The 13,353-nt window shown below is 36.8% G+C and overlaps 1 protein-coding gene across 1 annotated transcript in view; it reads right to left on the reverse strand.

Moving 5' to 3' along the window:
- The window catches only part of RYR3 (ryanodine receptor 3), a 256,319-nt gene that overhangs the window by 94,638 nt on the left and 148,328 nt on the right, over window positions 1-13,353 (reverse strand). Inside the window, exons 41-46 of the mRNA XM_068946291.1 lie at window positions 11,427-11,559; window positions 10,244-10,347; window positions 4,922-5,057; window positions 4,119-4,299; window positions 3,553-3,658; window positions 2,226-2,346 (exon numbers count right to left, since the gene is read on the reverse strand). Coding sequence (XP_068802392.1) covers window positions 2,226-2,346; window positions 3,553-3,658; window positions 4,119-4,299; window positions 4,922-5,057; window positions 10,244-10,347; window positions 11,427-11,559 — 781 coding nt within the window. The remainder of the gene's footprint in view (window positions 1-2,225; window positions 2,347-3,552; window positions 3,659-4,118; window positions 4,300-4,921; window positions 5,058-10,243; window positions 10,348-11,426; window positions 11,560-13,353) is intronic.

Genomic DNA, 13,353 nt, shown 5'->3' on the forward strand with positions numbered 1-13,353 from the left:
GAGTTTTGAAATATTGCTTTAAATATAACCATAAGTAAGAATGAATGTTTAATTAGAAGTACTTACTCTAAGTCATGGCAAACATACAGAGCAAAGTCCTGCATTTACTTGAAATCCTACAGATACTTTATGTATACACACAAATAAAACTTCTATTTGCACAAAACAAGATTTTCATATAGAAGAGGCATTTTTTAAGCCAAGTTTTTAAGTGTAAAAGTCACTGAAGTAGCAGATTTCAAAGCTAAATATAAGTAGAGAACAATAACACAGAGTTTAGTTGGCTTTGTATCAGGCAGACCATCTCTAACTCTAAAGGTGGAATAGGCAATTCTTGTGGAACAGGAAGGACAACAGAAGGAGAGGAAGATGACAAAGTTATTTTACCCCAGAAGAAAATGACACTGGTAGTTTATAGCCTGTGGAACATGGAGAAGTTAATAGGAAAGATGGAGATCATATGCCATAAAAACTTTACCCTCTGGTGAGTTTATGCTTTAAACAAAATTCTAGTTTGAAGCATCATCCTGGGAATTATTTTGCAGAAATAAGTCCACCTTGGATAACCACACTGACTGCTTCTAGGAAAGACCTGACAATCAAATAACAAGCAAGAACACTATCATCAATACCTCTTTGGACTATAATATGGGGAACCCTCCGGGACAAGACAAACATATAAGAAGAAAACAAAGAAACAGGCCGCACTGTAATCAAAAAGAAATCAGGCTTCTGGGACTGAACATTAGAGGTCAGAGTGGAGTATTTTACCTAGCAATTGGAGAAGAGATAACAGGTGTGGAAGAGTACCTGCTTCAGATCAGCACAGTCCCAAAGGGGATGTGGCTGACTTTCAGTTCCTCTGAAAAGTCAGGAAGGAAATAAACAGTGTAGTTACAAGAAACAGGAAAGGCAAATAAGACCAATTAAAAGGCCATGGGCATTTGCAACACTAGTCAAGCAAGGACATACAGGAATCTGTACTGGGTCATCAGTGACCTGGAGAAGAAAGGGAACAATGAAGCTGCAAAGTCTGCATATAGTACTAAGCTCTTCTGTATGGTTATGTAGTTAACAAAACTGAATGAGTTCAAGGTAGTGACAGATGAGCTTCATGGCAGACAAATCTAAGATAATGCATAGATAGAAAAATAAGCCATGCCTACATGCTTATGCTGAGCTTGGTACTGACATTACAACTCAGGAAAGAGATCCTGAAGTAACTACTGAAATTCTGTGAAACAGAAGCTCAGTGTGTAGCAGCGACCAAATAAGCCGACAAGGTACTGGGCATCATCAGGAAGGGTATTCAGAACAAGACAGAGGACACTGTTTCGCTGCTATATAAAATATAAAGTTCAGACATGAAACAAACCATCGCGTGCCCACACCTTGAGTACAACCTGCTCGCATCTTGCATACCCTGCACAGCTCTGTGTTCCACGTCTCAGGACAACAGAATAGACTTAGAAAAGCTACACTGATGGGCAACTAAAACGATTCAGGCAACGGAGCAGTAACCTTACTAATGGGAGACTAAAAAAGCTGAAAGTATTCAATATGACAAAATAAGGGCTGAGAAAGGATACAACTGAGATTTAGAAAATCATTAAGGTAGTTGATAAGGTGAACAAAGAACTGCTCTTCACCAAATCCCGCCACACTAGAATTTGAGGGTGCTCATTAAAACTAGTAGATCAGTTTAAAAGACACAGTACTTTTCTTACACAGTAAATAGCAAAGGTCTGGAATTTACTGCCACAGGAGTGGCTACAGACAGTATCACAAAGGGACTGGATAAATGCTCGGACAATAGGTCCTGAAACATTTACTAATAGGCAGGGAGGTACCCTCTAACATCTCTAAACAAATGAGTGTGGATGTTGTGGAAGTACAAAGGGGTAGACGTCAGTCTTGCACGTTCTACCTACATAGATAACCTCTCCTACAGCTACTGCCTGAGACAGAGTACTGGGATAGATGGGCCTTTAATCTGATGCAGTAAGGTATTTCTTATGTTCTTACATTCTCTGCTCCACAGAAGCAAGTGCATTTTCTATCAAAGCAAGTCTAATTGATGCGTATCTAATTAAAATCTGAAGAATGGTTCTCTACTCATAGCCAATTCTGATAAAACTACTGTTTCTATTTTACATCTGAAAGCTTGCGTTCCAAAAACTTTTCAATAAAAAGACCAATTGGTCTGTTAAAAGTACTGAAGTTACCTTTGTTGACTGTTGACAGCTTTAGCGGTATACTTATAATCCCAACCAAGTCTTCAGTTGGCACTAGAGATCGAAGGATTGACCTGATTCGAATAGCTTCACCTTTTCCACTTTGAATAAGCTGTTAGAAAAAGTTTATCAATTAAGAGATTTAGTACTGAGTGACATCAGAAACATTTCCTCAAAATACTGATGTTAATATATTTTTTGTGTATTTGAAACACTGTACCGCTTGGAAAAAAAGTACACGCATTCAATTTATCACAGCACTCTATTAGAGCAGCTGATTTTCAGCTGATCCTACTTTTTCATCCGCACTAATTTTGCTATCATAGCAATACTTTCAGGATATTATAAACTCTCAATAAAACAAACAAAAAACCCCCCACATGGATAAGATTCCTAAGCACCAATCAGATAATGATGAAACTGAAAATTTCCCAACATTACTTATACAATCTACACTGCAAGGTTTTGAGCTTGCCTCTTTATACTATAAATAGATGCGAACGAGTCTGCATTACCTACACATTTTTCTATCATATTTATGCAGTGAAGATTTAAAAATGCATAAACTATAATTAGGTGACCAATTCTTTTTAACTTTTAGCAGAAATGAGGTATCCTTTCTCTATGTCTCTGAAAATCTCTTCCAGTAATTTTCTTAACTGGAAACTACGATTACTGAGTACCTAAAGCTAAGTACAGCCTTATAGATAGTAAAGTTAATAGCTTTGGTAGTAACATGTATGGGAAGCTGCACAATACGTAAATACTGCGTTTTCACCTGGGCAGGCACTACTGAAGAATTTTAAATATGGACAAACAAAAGTCACTCTAAGGAAAAGCAAGTCTTGCATGTGACTATTATAGGCACTGCAGCCAAAACAGTTATTTTATATCCTTTTCCATGTACAGCATTAATACCACACTTCAACAGATGCACGAGAAAGATAAGCTCTGCATGACATTCTTAGGAAGACGATTTTTATGGCTTTCTACAAAACAGTAAGGGAACAACTTCAGAAAATTCATCAGACATGCAAAACGTGCAACACTAGTAGTTTGTTTCTACTTTGATTCCATGGTCATATAAAAATTTCCCAAATTTTACATAAATTACAAAGCAAACAAGAAAGCAAAAGTCAGTGATTCTATATAAACAGCATGCAGGGAATACATCTATCCAGATACAGCGAGAAAGGTAATACAGCCCACCTTCAGAAGGGAAGAAATCCTTGAACAGAGAACGGTTTAGACAGACATGTACAGTTTTGTTTACAAATCGCCTCCCGCCTTTTCTGAGCAAGTGACAGAATGAACTTACATGCATTTCTGGTGCACAGCGTCCAAGCAAATCTATGAGAGCCGAGTAAAACGACATGATAGCATTGCCCATGTGCACAATTTCCTCCTCCTCCTCTTCATCATCACTAAAAAGTAACCAATACCAGTGAGTATTTTTGTTGATATGCATCTATAGCTCATCTCTGGAGCTAGATCCATGTTCCAGAGACTATAAATCAGACATATTCATTTCCCCTGGATCCTGATTACAGGTTTTCTGCGTCCCTAATAAGCGCACAGTTGAACAGTAGTAACTGGCTGTTCATGCCAACCCTCTACCTTCCTCTTCTTTCACTTTATCATCCCCTTAGCTTCATTCCACAACTGTCAACGTCTTTGCTTTATCCTTCAGGCTTCTTCCCTTCAGTAACTCTTATTCTACTTCCTTTATTTTGCTCAGTGCTATACAAATGCCATACATATTTGGCATTCTATATTTGTACAGAGTCTTGTGCAACAGTGCCCATTTTGCACATACTTCAGGTATGATTGGACCTGCCAGCTGTTAAAACATTATTTGCCAAACAAGCATTCACATTTACTTACCCTTCTCTTTTATAAACCTGAGAGGGAAGGTCACGAGTAGGATTCTCTGAGATCCTGATAGCTTCCTGCATCGCTGCCAACAAACCATTTCCACCTTCTCCCCTAAGGTCTGGTCCAAAGCATTCTGGGCGTCGAATAAGTAGCTTGACAACAACACTTGCATTTTCCTCAACACTTTCACCTGAAGACCAAAAGAAACCTTAGCATTATACATAAAAGCTTCATGCTTTCTTCTGGAAGGTATCCTCAACTTCGGAGGAGGCTACATTTTCCAGAATACAGTACATTCTTATTTCTAAATTAAAAATATATTGTATTGGCAGCATTGAACGTGCTTTACCAAAAATATACCTACATTTAAAAAATGACAGTGTAGACTCATCTTGCCAAAGTTTTATTAAACTCAATCTAAAAAATTCACTTTAGAAGGTTAATTTGCCTTTTATGGCAAAGACTACTCTCTACTAGACTTAAAATAACATGGCGGTAGCTTTTGGAATGGCTCCTGCATAAAAGCAACTAGAAAACCAAAACATTTCATCTTGACAAGTAAGACCATCACTAGAAGAAATCAAATTTCCATTCTTGGACAATCTGTGCTAATCATGAGCCATAGTCTTTGATGGGCTGCTGTTTCAAATGTATTCATTCTTTCAGAAAATTGCATTCAGCAAAACAAAACAACTAACAATCCCGTACTGGTAATGAGAATAGTGCGTATTAAATTCTCTTCATCCACTAACACAATGTTATGGATAGAAAAATCATCTTAAGGAAACTGGATGCCAAGAAATTAAACTTACTGTTAACAAAAACTGCAAATCTTAAGAATGACAGGTAACGTTCACCCTCGATAGGATTCCATCCAATGTCTGGATACCCTTTAGCTAGCAATACTGGACAACTCTGCAGGCCACAACCCGCCAGGTAGGTAACAACCTACAATATATAAGCAATCATTGTATTAAACATTTGTTTTTTGCATTAGAATGTGAATGACATTTGTAAAAATACTACCAATGTATGAAACAAAATTAACACCAAGATTTTTTTTTTTAAATAATAAGGCTTTTTATATACCAGGTGTTTCATCTGAGAAACTACCAATATAGCTCAACATTGTATCCATCTTATTTTCTAGTTCTTGCTTTGGATGATAATGAAAAAAGCTTAGCCCTTTTTATTTTTAAAGATACCTAATTATATGATGACACAACAATACAACAAAATAAAAAATCTTAATTTGGAATGTGAAAAGTAGAAGAATAAAAACTATGAATTCAGATCTTTTTTGTAGTACATAAACAGTATTTAAAAATGCAATACTTCAAAATGACATTAATTGCCACAAATGCCTTAACTTTCTACAAAAGTAAAATTTATGTTGTATCAGAAGTCTAGCTAATGCAATTCCAATTAAACTGTCAAGATGAAAATGAATCCTACCACAAGCATGAATTACAGAAACATTGCAAGTCCATAACATCACAATTTTAGTAACTACCTAAAACATAAAAAAAATCATGAAAAGATCTAACATGAAACTTAACAGATCTACAAATAATTAAATTATTCAGAAGATTAAGTAATATCAGTGAACGCTTTTAAAAGTCTGTAGAGCCAGAAAGGTTAGAATTTTTGGTGAAACAAATTCCTAACCCATCATTTCTTATCAAGAAGAGCACGTATAAACAAGACGAATCTTTGAGAAAAGATGATGAATTTCATTAATTATAGTAAACTGAGAATTTCTGAAACATGAACAGAATAATTTCTCAATCACTTAAAAGAAAATATGCACCTAACTGCATAAACATATGCAATTTTGGATTTTATTTAAAATACAACCCTGACAACATATGAACAACATGATTTTAGTACTTAAATATATTTTAACATAAGACCATTCATGAACCTGTAGAGAGATGTGTATTTTCACTTCTTGTAATGGGAGGGAGACAAGAATGGGTAGAAAAGGGGAGATATCTTATTCTGTTTAATCACCATATAGAAATTTCTCCATCCGTGAGATGATTTGTAGTCATTAGATAGTGCCCACAGATAAAAACTAGTTAAGAATCCAAGCAGAAGATTTATACTCCTGATGACAGAGTATATAAATTGCCTTCAAAATTGCCTTCAAAAGTCGAAATACAGGCTGATGCTGAGTAAATGTATTATTAAATTTAATATCTCCTGTCATGATGAAACAGACAAAATTAGCTAACGCACAAAAAGCATTCCCGTGCACTAACAACCTCTGATTCACTCGACTAGTACACTAGTTGTTCAAGATCTGCAGCGTATACATACAGATAGGCTTCAAAGACTGGCTTCGAAGCTGCTGATGTGGTGGGAAGACATGAAAAAAAGCTCTTCCAGACAAGAGTGATAATGCAGAAATCTCTCAGGTATGTGGAAAGATTGCAGGGAACACGCCTGAGCTTAAAAAAAATCTATGAGAATTTGTGATAAACATTTATGTAAATCTCTGTTTTGTAGAGACACAAATCATACGTATCATGGTTTTCCCTTTTAATAACTGATTAATCTTTGATCCTTCATTCTGGTGCCCAAGACAGTATTCAGAATAATTAGCTCTCACCTAACTGTAAAAAAATATATTATCAATATTTTGGAGGTATGCAGAAACAAGTAATAAAAATTCACAACTCTTCATGTTTCAATGTGGAGAACAATTCTGTTCTTAAGGACAGATCCGATAATTCTGAGCATCTATTTCAACCTTCAAAATGCAGCCCACAGAACCTATCCATCAAGATTACTGATTACTTTCATCTTCCTTGAGATGATATAGTCAAAGAAAACTCTTTTCCAAGCATCCATTAGTGAACACTACTAGAAACAAGATACCAGATTATGATTTGACACAATATAGCAATTAAGTTCTAATATGTACTAAAACAGAGACCGAGAATGAAAGAAAACAGAAAGAGCAGATCTCTTCTCCATCTCTTTTCAGATTTTGTAACACTACCATCAAAACTAAAATTTTAATCTATTTACTTTACCACATTATGCCATCAGGCCATGGGACTAATATCTTTCTACTGTAATCTTCAATTTCACACACACAGTAAAAAGAAATCAAATTCACAACAGCAAAGACTCAGAAGTTAAATCGTCTGTGTCTTTAATTTACTTCAATACATGTATCAGTGTAGAGATTTTAATCACGTAGAGACCCCGTATCATTCTGCGAGTAGGATATGGATATATTACATTCAGTGAACTAATACCTATACAGTACTACTTTTTTCTTCTGATTCAGTACATAGATTAAGTTACTGAGTAACATCCACATGCTGCACTGGATAAAATTATTACCTTACCAAAATAAATACATTACATTATTATAGCCAAAATGACTGATATGTTTGGAAAGTCAAATTTAAGACACATACAGCCTGATTTTTCAGCATAAAATATTGTATATGATCCAGCTGATATCTGTTACTCTTTGGGCATTCAGCACTTGTTTAGGTATGGTTCCAAGTATTCAACGCCCGACAGGCCATAAATGAGGAACAGTTAATGGTCAGCAGTGAAACTCAGTTCAAGTGAATTGCCCAACACTACTTGAAAACTCTGTGGCAGAGGCTGGGATAGAATCCGTTCTTCACAGCAGAACTTTCCAATACACAAGACAGTCACTGATGGCATTCCAGTCATAAGTGGTGTACCCCAGGGGTTGATACTGGGGCCAATACTGCTTTAACATCTTTATTAATGATGGGATAGAGTGCGTCAGCAGCAGCTGTGCAGATGATATAAAATTGGCAATTGTTCTCAATGCTGCTTTTACCTATACTTGTATATTCCTGTGCTCTCACATCCCTCCAGTTCATATTCCTGTCCTTGTCTTCTCCTTGCTATCTCCACCATCTGCTCATTTGTGTCCATTTCCCAGCTTTTGTCTTGCTGACAGCATACTGCAGTTATTATCCTACACCCCCTCAGGTTCTACTCCCAATATAGGGTTCCCTCTACTTCCCAGGGGGTTTCCCTGTGCTAAACTGTCATTTAGGTGCTAAACTATTCTCCTGTATTCTTCTTGGGCTAGCACATATCCCTTCTCTTTCCTACTTTTGTCCTCTGACTTTGCACCCACTCTCCATCCCTTATTCTGTTTCCCCTCCTGGGAAAGACAATTTTCATGTCATTTTACATATCCACTTACCCACTGCTTCTACCTCCTCCCACTCCTACTCCTACCTTCACGTTTCCCTTTTTCCACATTTCTCAGGCCACAAGATCTGCTTCCTTTCTTCACCTTAACTTGCTCCTCCCCCAACAATGTTTCTTGACAAGCCTTGCTTCTGTTTTATGCCTTTTTTCTTGTCCTTTCTACTTGGTATCAATAGTGAAAACATGCAGAAGACAGGAAAACTTCTTGCTCTCATTTGCTGTGATTCCCAGTAAGTGAAAAGCAACAGCAGGGAAAATACTCCTTAATCAATCTGACCCTGAGACAGCACATACCTAGAGCAACTATTTCCAAAGACGTAATATTTGAGAAACCCACGATAGGGAAACTTTCCTTAAATAAATCACATGCTTTGGTCTACCTTTTATGCTATCTTTTCCTTCTCCATCAAAACGTATATATTTACCCTAGACTGAGAAGTCAATTTTCAATGCACAGGAGCATTCATAGTGTCTTCTCACTCCTACGTTTAAAAAAAATGAGCCCCCTTCCAAGTACTATCCTGATTCTATTCCCTTTTACTTTCTTCCTTTTTTCCAATATTTTTATTCCATATTAACATCTTAGAATAGACTTATAAAGCGGACACAGCTAAAAAACAGAGCACAAATCCCTACCAGAGAAGTCCAAAGTCAACAAGAATCAGAGCGTTAGGGCTTGGAGTGCATCCCCCTTCCAGGATTTTAGTTAGCTAAGTTAAAGAGTTTAACTGGCTGGGTCCAAGGTCAGCTCCTTCACTGATAAGCACTGTTGTGAAGAAAGCTGGAAGCAAGGGCCTGACCCTTGCTGCGCTTGGGAAAAGCTGATGCTTTACTGCTGGCTGCTGCCTGTGCTCCATTGCAGCTGTGTAGTAGCTGGGTCTGCGCCCAGTCTGGGACCTCTGCGGTTCTGACCGTGCCCGCTTCCCTGACCCTTGGATTCCCAGCTCGACCTCGGACCTGCCTCATTACTACAGGCTTGCTGGCTGATCACTGGACAGTGTTTAACCCTGACTTGCCTCTCTACATACTGGCTCCTTACTAGTGAGGTTCCCTTGCAAAGCAGCTGGCCCTTACTGCTCTCTGACACAGGAAGAAGAAAAAAGTTGATGCTTCTCCCAGACCACTACAAGTAGTCCTAATACTAGAGTCTTAAAAAAAAGCATGTTAATTACCCTGTTTTGGAAAAACGCAATGGGGATATTGCTACACAACACAGATTGTGCATCACATCTTGTACTACTGTGAGATCATAATGATACATCGTATAGTTAAAGGTTTTCTGAAAACCTCACAAACTAACTTTGAGTTCATTGCACTGCAAAATCTGGAATTAAAAAGAAAAAATGTGATTTTTTTCCGTAACAAAAACATGAACTACTGTGCAGAGTATCCTAAATTCTACAAAGCTCTCTTTCACAGCAAAAGCTGACCTACACAGAGAAAATAGGTTTTTTTAATTATTTATTTTCTCTGTATTCTCTGTTCTCAGGTTCTCTTTTTCTAGCAGGCTCCAAGTAGAAACAAAATCAACGATTTTAAAATTCCAATATTTAAATGGACACTAAATGAGATAAAATTAGTTCAGTTATTTAAAGCCTAGCTAATCAAGTATTTCTTCGTTTATCTTACCTTTTCAATTGGCAACATTACTAACGGATAAAAAGAATATGGTATTGGAATAGTTAATTGTCATTAATAGCTGGCTTCACTTTAACATCTATAACTAAGGCAACTCAGCAACATTATCCACCTACCCTTTGCTACTGAAAGATAAGTGAGAATTTGTTGCCTCACAGTTGGAAAATATTTGTATTAATTACTCACACAAATCTCCAAATTATTATGGCCAAATTTGCCCTTTTCCCTAGTAGTACAAGTACAGTATTTAAAAAAAGTAGGTCAGAGTGATAACTTGCCTTTTCGAGGTCTGGCTCCTCTAATGCCAGTGCGAGCTCATTGTTGTCCATTACAGAGGCTGCTGCAACATCTAACGGCGTTGAACCTCTCATTGAAGGAAATGCTGCAGAAGAATGTTAATATACCGTGATTTGATTTAGTTTGCAGTAATCAAGGTCGTGCAGCAGAGGGCAGCAGTCACACTGGAATCTAGATCCTACTCTCATGTTAATAGCATGTTTTATAGCTTTTTTTCAGTCAGGAACATGCTTAACTGTTTTGAATAGTAATGAAATTAATGGGCAGATTCTTTCCTGACTTTCTACCATAGCTATAAACAAATACGCTGTTTTTAAATGCAGATAAAGAAATCAATATCAATAACATAGCAAATTAAAAAAATACTGCACGACTGTCTTTAGCAGAGCAATATTTTAACTATGCGATCCTAAGAAGTCATACAATCCTCCTAAAACATCAAATCAAGATTTTAGAATATGCCCATATTCAGCAAAAATAACCTGTTTCAAGTCTCCTCTTTTTCTTTTTCTCATTCTTAGCCCATTTTCCATGTTTAATACAGGTATATGTGACCATTGGAATAGTTACCATGAACAGCTAAAGCATGTGAAATCACATGCTGACTTGCCTTGCTGTACATTATCGATTTAGCTGTCTCCCTGTCCAAGATAATTTTTCTTGAGCTACACAATGCAAGGCACACACATTGAAAAATCAAAGTTATGAGGTTCTGAAGGAGGGGTATGAAATCACATCAGAGGGCTTAACTTTGGGGAAAACAGAACAAAACTAAAAAAACCTCAATATGCAATGCATAGTCTTACTCTCATGTTTGGCTCTCAGATGAAACAGGCCAGCACCATAAAGAGTTAATTTAGATTTCCAAACACAATTATATTGAATGGGAAAAATGTCAAACAGTATGGATTTGATTCTAAATCTGTCAAGGTTTTTAAACATATAGATTGAGAGTACCTTTTGTCTATTATAATTCACAGAAATACAGTAATGGGAGGCAAATGGAAAAATCGTGAATTAAAGGTGAATCCGCAAAGCAGTTTAAGCTTCAGAAAGGTCTTCCCAAATGACACGCTTCAACTTGCTATACAAATTAGACAACCGACCTGTAACATCCCAGTTCTTCCTGGACTTGGTTTTAGCTGTTACAAGTACATAACATACCCAGCCCAACGCTGCTGTTCTCCAGTAAGTAACTAAGATGCTCAAACATAGCTTTTTGGTTTTGACGGCTAATTCGACAGAAGTAGCACAGGAATCGACAACAGCTTGCCACCATCTTAGGAAAAGCGATCTGCTGAAGAAAGTTGACAAAGCAGCAAAATATGTTAATTACCAATCTGTTCAGATTCTTCTTCCTGCTGGCCTAACAGGGAAGGTATAATGAAGTTACCAAGGCAATAAGCAGCTGACATAGTTGCTTTGCCCCTACTTTAAGAAAGGGCTTGTACTTCCTTTCATCTTTTTTCCCTCTTAAGGTCATTAGGCCATTAGGTTTAAAAAGTTGAAAAATTCTTGTGGAGAGCGCTACAAGGAACTTATATGGGAGAAAAATATCTGCATTGAGAAGTAACTCTCAATTTAGGAGATCTGCAGACTAGGAAATGTGGTTATACAAAAACGTTATACTAGCAATGTTATGGTAACAAGCTCAGTCACCAAAATATTAGGTCATAGCAGAATCAAGGATATCCAAGAACCTTAGCTGATCTTCCCATATATGTTACAATAACAATCTATGGCCTTCAGATAAAGGGTTTTTACAGGACTTCTACATCAGGCAATGCATAGGCCTGCTAATGCATGTTAATATTTTGTTTTATCTTAACTGCTCAAAGCTTTTTTTTTTTAAACCTTACTTGCTGCACATTATGTGCAAAGAATTTCTCCTCTGAAAACGAAATGTTTTCATCTGTAGCATTCCTGAAAGAATATTTCACAAGCTGCATTTACTAATAACATCTTCTGAGATGACAAAGTTATGTTGTTCTCACATTTCACTGAAAGGAGCTTGTGAGAACAAGATCAAAAATCATGGGACAGATTTTTGATGCTTCTTTTAAGGTTTCTCCAACCTGACTTGTTAAATTTACCTTTCTATAGGACTTTATACATTCGAGTGCCCAGTTCAGTTGCAGATCTGCATCTTAAGGATACTCACAAAATTGAGGAGAAAATTAATGACCACCAAGGAAAATTCTTCCTGAACTAAGCTGACTAGGACCCTTTAGGCATAAGTAGGAATAAATTCTAAATATCCAAGGTGTTATCTGAGTGTTTTAACCATAAGATTTTGTGCGGTTTTGTTTTTTCCTATGCCATCCAGCCTCCTTTGCACCAGACCTTTTAATTTGTATAATAAGCGTTGCCTTCTTTACACCACCAGTCTAATTCATTCTGAGAGGAAGTGCAGCCTTTTCACTTCACGAGAAAATAGTCTTGTGGAAAAAAATATAGATGATTACATACTTAAAATGTACATGATGTGCAATATCTGTTAAAGACTTCAGGTACATTTCCTAATTTGTGAGGACTTGGTTTAACTCTAGTTTTCCTTTAGTACAGGTTTTCTGTGTAACATATGTGGCTCATTTATCAACAAGCCATTACATACAAGTAGCATTATACATGATTTCTGCTCTTAAAAGTAAGATAGATGAAAATGAATGAAAAACAGCTTCTGCACCAAGGGTATTAACTAAGCAAGATGTATTACCTGATTTTTAAGAAAATCATAATAACTGCCAAATTGTCAAAATATCTTAATTTTACAAATTCCTCATTATTGAAAGAAATCTATTCAAAAATACCACTTGAAAATTTTCAACCACTAAAAAATTATTTTCACAGAACCACAGAATGGTTGAGGTTGGAAGGGTCCTCTGGAGATCATCTAGTCCAACCCTACTGCTCAAGCAGTCACCTACAACATGCTGCCCCAGGTCCCTGTCCAGATGGCTTTTGAATATATCCAGGGACAGAGACTACACAATCTCTCTGGGCAACATCTTCCAGTGGTCTGCCACCCTCACAGTAAAAAAAAGTTTTTTCTTAGATTCAGACATAACTTCCTGAGTTACAGTTTGTGCCC

Source organism: Struthio camelus, chromosome 5, assembly GCF_040807025.1.
Source record: "Struthio camelus isolate bStrCam1 chromosome 5, bStrCam1.hap1, whole genome shotgun sequence".
Classification (NCBI taxonomy): domain Eukaryota; kingdom Metazoa; phylum Chordata; class Aves; order Struthioniformes; family Struthionidae; genus Struthio; species Struthio camelus.